General features: G+C 38.2%; 1 protein-coding gene across 8 annotated transcripts; it reads left to right on the top strand.

Annotated features, from left to right (window-relative positions):
• LOC109845184 lies at window positions 1,901-4,813 on the top strand. 8 transcript variants are annotated; one of them, XR_002248245.1, is made up of 7 exons: window positions 1,901-2,294; window positions 2,435-2,659; window positions 2,820-2,903; window positions 3,038-3,093; window positions 3,973-4,009; window positions 4,501-4,568; window positions 4,681-4,813. XR_002248245.1 is itself a non-coding variant. In XM_020414402.1 (6 exons), coding segments are annotated over exons 1-6 (546 nt in total). In that variant the 5' UTR covers window positions 1,903-2,183; the 3' UTR covers window positions 4,683-4,813. The 8 variants fall into 8 exon arrangements, 5 of the variants coding, with proteins under 5 accessions (XP_020269992.1, XP_020269991.1, XP_020269993.1 ...); XM_020414402.1 differs by lacking the exon at window positions 3,973-4,009 and having other exon boundaries at window positions 1,903-2,294; XR_002248244.1 differs by lacking the exon at window positions 3,973-4,009 and having other exon boundaries at window positions 1,905-2,294; window positions 2,816-2,933.

The raw sequence follows: 6,565 nt of genomic DNA, 5'->3' as shown, positions 1-6,565 counted from the left end.
AAAGGCCAAACAAATCAAAATAACGACACAAATCCAAACACAATAGTTTTACGTGGTTCGGCAAATTGCCTACGTCCACGAGGTAAGAAGGAGATTGGGTTTTCACTAATAGAGAAGAAGAGTACAAACTGAGATTACAAAATGCTCGAAGGAATAAACTAATCTCACCAACAAATCTCTTAATCTCTCCAAAATAAACCCTCAAACAATAGCTCAGAAAAACTCTTATTTTTCTGTGCTCCAATATCCCCAAACCAATCTCCAATCCAAGCTAAAGAAACCCTAATTTGTATGTTGGTATTTATAGCAAACACCAAACCCAAACTGAACAGGAAACTCAAACTGGGCCCTGACCCGATTGGCGGTCGACCGCCCAAAGCTCGCGGTCGACCGTGATCCAGCAACAGAGACCAAAAAATCCTACAGGGTCTCACGGTCGACCGTGACGGTCGACCGTGCCAAGTCCAGGCACAAATCATGGATCCGTGCACGATCGTGGTCGACCGGCCTTGCGTCGCGGTCGACCTCGCAGCTCCCAAACAGACTCCTGCGCTTCCAAAACCTGTTCTTTACCAAAACTCATCGCGGTTTCTTCAGAGTATGGAAAGGTTAGCTCAAGGAGGCAGTCAGGATGACCATACACTAGCAGAAAACAATAGAGTGAGGAGCAAGGTGATTGTCAAGCAAGGTGATTTGACTGTAGCTGCTACAACTATGGGAAGAAAGGACACTTTGCCAGAGACTGATGCTGCAAGAGAATACCTGCAGAGAGCAATGTTGCAATATCGCGCAGATGTCAAGATGATGACGAAGAATGGAATGCTCAAGCATCTACGGCCATCATTGAAGATGTATTAGTTGACGAAGAAGAGGTCATTGATATGACAATAACCTTGATTGTGGAGGAATCTGAGTCCACACTTACAACGGCTTCAGATCGAGAAGAAATTAGCTATAGTAAAGATTGGATCGTCGGTTCTAGCTGTTCCAATCACATAACAGAAGACAATGTGAAGTTTGTCAATATGAAGGAGTATAAAGGCGTCCGAGAAGTTGTGATAGCGAATAATTCAAGATTGCCTATCACACACATCGAAAAAAATTGTATTACACCGCGCTACAACCCGAATCGGATACAACTACGAGATGTATGAAGGGTTGTACTACTAGAGAAATAATAATAAGATATTTCTTAGTGTCCACCACCCTTCTCGACTCAACAAGTGGTATCAGAACCATTTTGACAAATCAACATAGTATGTGTCGTTTTTATTTTTTAATAAGAAAGAAAAAGCAGCAAAGTACGTAAAATGTTTACGTACATAGAAATAGCTTGACGACGACGAACATGCATGCAAAATTATATTTTCCAATCAAAATGTACAAACCAAAACTCAGTTACATGATCCTCTTCTTCCTTCCCTCTGGACAAAAGTACGTTATAGTACTATGTTTTCGGGTTCTTAAAAAAACATTCACGCTTATTAATTATACACCGAAAAACAGTACAGAGCTCAAGAAAATCATCCAATCAACAGAACCCTTCAAATGCATTTGGTCTTCGAGCAGCTCCTGGCCATTCTGGGCATCTAAATCTCCAATTTGCTATCTCGAAGAAGAAGGCAGCAACCAGCAGAGAGTCATCATGAACTCTACATCGATGAAGGGAACCATCGCTTCCGTGCTTGCATTGTACTGGCTACTTCGACGATTGCTTTCGATGCATATCACTAGTAGAAAATCAGTCAAACTAGACGGAACAACCTAGACGGAATATAATTCCGTCTAGTTTGAGGTAAACTAGACGGAATTATTTCCGTCTAGACTGTTCCGTTTGGATTGCCTCGTCCTAGACGGAAAATTCCGTCTAGGTTGGTATTCTGGACGGAATGCCTCCGATATTTTGGTTTTGAGACCCAGCGCCACAATTTCCCCCTATCTTTTCATTTCCCGCTATGTAAAAACCCTAAAAACTATTCAGATCCCCAATTCTTCATCCTCCTCCGCTCAAACTTCCGGCACATCTCCACGCCGACCTCGACATTGTCGAGATCCCCCCTCCTCCGCATCTCCTTAATAGCCCCATCCTCCTCCATGGTCGGCCTCAGATTCGCTCTGCTCCATGATTGGATTCGGTTCCCTCATCGTCAAATCGGCAGACTCTCTCTCTCTAGACGAAGACAATGACGATGTTTTTTGAACTGAACACCGGCGCTAAGGACCCGGTGGTTGGTCTGGGGACGTGGCAAGCAGATGCCGGAGGCATCCGAGGTGTTGTGATTGCTGTCGTCAAGGTTCGATCTTTGGAATTTTAAGGGGGTTTTCTCAATTTTTTGGCCCACAATTTTAATCTTTGGGATCTTGATGTTCGAGCGATGGTTGTCTCGATTATGTATATGATGCTTTTTTATTGCTCTGTATTTTTCTCTGTTAGTTTCACATCATGACATTGTACATAAGTATCAGAAAGTTGCCACCATCGTCAATCCACGAGCTCCTCCCAGACTCCGTCAAATCCTTCTCCGTCTCCTCCAACGGCCACTTCACCGTCAACCTCCAATCCCCCTGCTACATCCACTTCGATTACCTTGTCCACTACGCCGACACCATCACCGGCGTCATCAAGTATGGATCGACCGACGAGCTGAAGGGGATCAAGGTCAGAAAGTTCCTTGTTTGGTTTGAATTTTTTTTGGTTGTTTATTAAGGAGCTATCACTTTCTATTTCTATACTCAGTGAGAATTTCCTCTCGATTTTTTTTTGGTTAATTTTGTGGACTTGATGAATTTTTTAAGTTATTGTGTATTTTTTAAGGCAGAGGAGGAATTCGAGCTGGTTGCGGGCCATCGATTCGCCGACGAAGGCAGAGGAGGGATTCACGCCGTTCTTCCTTTCGATCTGGGTTTTTGTTTATTTTCGTATTTGAGAAATTGTACTTAGTTTCTTAATGAGTTTTTTTTCTGGAATTGGGATATATTGATATTATTTGGCACTCATTTTGTTGGGATTTTGAGTAATTGTTGATGGTTGTTGCAGGGGATTGGGGTTCGGTTGGCAATGGGCGAGCTCTGCGCTGAAACTTGGTTTTTGTTGTAAGTATTTGTCAGTTAGATGTATGTTGTTTCTATAGATAAGTGGAATCAAATTGGTCAGATGTTCATATTGTATTCTCATTTGTGTGTTGTCAGAATACAATCTGGGGCCTTTTCTGTGACAACTCGTGTTATTATATAATCTTTCTCATGTTTTAAGAGTTTTAGTGTACGATTCACTGACTATATACATCTTTAGATAGTAATTAACCAGTTACATTAATTTAAGAGTTTTAGTGTACGATTCACTGACTATATACATCTTTAGATAGTAATTAACCAGTTACATTAAATTTCTTGATGGCTTCTTCATTTGATCATAGAGCTTCTTCTTTGTTTTCAACTTTGTTTCTTGAAATTAGGTCCCTTGTTGACATCTGCAATCTTTACTCGTAATTGGAATTGTTTGATTTACTATGTGAGGACTTGACGGGGATACAAATGTATAGTTGCCTTTTGCAATCTTTTCCATAGACCTGAACCTTGTGTGGGCTTTAAAGGGAGAATCAGGGGGTTTCTACCAGAGATGGAATGTTCTATTGCTTTGCTTATTTTGAAAGTTTACAGGTTGCTATTGGCTCTTGCATTCCTATCATTTTATTATGCATTATTGAAGATTTTTTGCACCATATGATTGTGATGATTTGATTATTATAAGCATTAGCATGCACAGTCATGATTTAAAGATGATATGGAAGATAAGTTTGATTTTTAGCAACAGATAAATCGATTGAAGTTGAGAGCTTTTTATTTACCTGTTATTTGGATAGTGAGGAACAGCTGAAATAACTTTTTTGAGTTTATTTTACCTAATTTGTACTTTGTTTGAAAGCAGCTGAAACATTTTTGAGTTTATGTTTCTTTACGTACTGTTTTAAGGTGAAGCATATTGAGAATAGATCGGATTCCCTTCAAGGTATGTGTGAATGATGCAAATTTAATATCTTTTATTCACTTATAACAATTCTGCTCCAAATTGTATTTTCTCATGATTTCTTTAGGATATATAATATACTGCATGTTTCTTTTTCTTAATAATCTACCACTTATCATGTGAATTTATGTACTTTGCTATTTAGTTGGTTTGTAATTCTTCTTTGTGGACACTAGGCCTTTTGTGAAATCATATTGGAATGACACACAGTTTCACAATGATTGGAGGGAAGTTGCTCCTCCACAAAAATTTTATCACGTTATTTTTCTCATTAGTATGCTCTTATCACAATCTGTAAGCATGTAGGAGTCCTGTTTGAAGTTAGCATTTTAATTTATGTATTCAATGTAAAACTTGTCATTATTATACCTTTAGTTACGGAGGTGCATAGCGATTGTTCCAAACTCATTTAGTAAACAACTTGGAGTTTTCTTTATATGTAACTGACATTTCATTTTAATATGGTTTGATAGGGAGGCATACTCAATGCATTTCGATACTATAGCAAAGTTGCTGTACATGGATTGCTCTCAATGTTGTTGTTAGTCCAGTAACCAATATTTTGATTTCTCTATTAGTTTTTTTGAAAAGTTAATGCTTTCTAAGTGTATTTCAGGCATGGACTAATTGATGTTGAATTTTGTATAATGTAGGATCAAGGAGGAGGAAACATGATGCTTCAACAACTTGGAGGAGTAAATGCAATTGGATTCTATAAATTATGCAAAGTTCATCAAGTTATGTAAACAATTGTATTCTTTATAATCTATGTAAAAATTTTATGTATCTTTCTAGTTTTTTGGTGAATGTATTATTTGAATATAATTATATTTGACATTGAAATATAATTAGATTGATTATGTTGGATATGAATATGATTTGGTGTTGTACAATATTGTGTACATGTGATATCATATAGCATGCAACGTAGATTCTGCAAAAAATTTAAAAAAAAAAAAAAAAAAAAAAAAAAAAAAAAAAAAAAAAAAACTGTAGCTGATCAACCTAGACGGAAATCCGTCTAGGTTGCTACAGTAGCAACCTAGATAGATTTCCGTCTAGCTTGATGCAACCTAGACGGAATTCCTTCTAGGTTGGCAACCTAGACGGATTTCTTATTTCCGTCTAGGTTGCTTTCCGTCTAGGTTGTCAATCTAGACGGAATTCCGTCTAGTTTGTCCCAACCTAGACGGAAATATACTAGACGGAACAAACTAGACGGATTTCCGTCTAGGTGAACCAACCTAGACGGAAACACGAGCAATCTAGACGGAAATTTCCGTCTAGATTGCTCGTTTTTCTACTAGTGATCGATCCTCTTCACTCGATCAGGACTAATTAAGGATGCGTGTACTGTTGATATCACTTGTTCGTTGCTAATTAAGTACATCCCGGGCCCGAAAGAGCTAATTAAGGAAGACTGCTTTAGTTTTCTTCTTCCCTAGCTAGCTAGTTTCCTTGCATGCTCATAACAATTTATCATGTCTCATTTTTGGTCTTAGCAGATACTCTCCCTGACTGACTGATACTATAAATGACCTGTTAGCTAGAAATATCACGTGCAAGATGGGATGGCAACTGTTCTTTTTCTTTTTCTTTTCCTTTTTTTTGGTGATAAAGAAAAATTACTTGAGAGTGTTTAGAAACTTGGCTTATAATTAGGGGTGCTTTCGGTCTGGATACGGCTTGGATATGATACTTACCATATCCATACCCGCTTATACATCTCGGATACGGATACGGATATACCTCAGTAAGGAAATTTTATAACCATATCCGCTAAAATCGGATACGGTTATGCACATACATGCGGATATATAAACGGATATGCATGCGGATACAAAACAGATATGAGAAAACTAGATAGTATTGAGAAAAACATAGTTCTGTGACATAAAAGAGTTCATTAATATGTCTGTTATAACTGAAAAGCTAAGATTAGACATCTTGATCATCAAAATAAAACCACAAATCCATAATGTAAGAATCGAAACTATCGTAAGAGTATGACTAATATGTATTCAGATATTTCGGATACGGATACAGATATTTCACTACAAAACCATATCTGTAACCATATCCTATCGGTTATAGATTTGAGTAACCATATTCGTATCCTAACGGATACGGTTACTAGTGCCACTAGGAAGGAAGGGGGGGGGGGGGGGGGGTGAATAGGGTTTATGCTAATCTAATCTGATTTTATGTTAATTAAAAATCTTACTAGCAAATATGATATGCAACAAGATATATATGCAATGATAAGTAATATAGACAAGTGTAAACAAAACAGTTGACAAAATAAACAAATAGACAATGACTAAATAAGATGAACAAAAATAGTGCGTCAATGCAAACTCAAACAAGCAATATAATCACGGAGTTCGGACCTTCCGTCCTACGTCTCTGCTCCCCACTCCCGAGGAGAAATCTAGTATCACACCGGGTTTTCGAAGCTCACCCAAAAACGTTTACACCTCACACTTAGTTTTCTAGCTCACCGAAAACTTTACAATCAACACTCTTGCAATCCCACTC

This window comes from Asparagus officinalis, chromosome 6, assembly GCF_001876935.1.
Source record: "Asparagus officinalis chromosome 6, Aspof.V1, whole genome shotgun sequence".
Classification (NCBI taxonomy): domain Eukaryota; kingdom Viridiplantae; phylum Streptophyta; class Magnoliopsida; order Asparagales; family Asparagaceae; genus Asparagus; species Asparagus officinalis.
The sequence above is the reverse complement of the archived record's forward strand: the minus strand, read 5'-3'. Positions and strand labels throughout refer to the sequence as shown.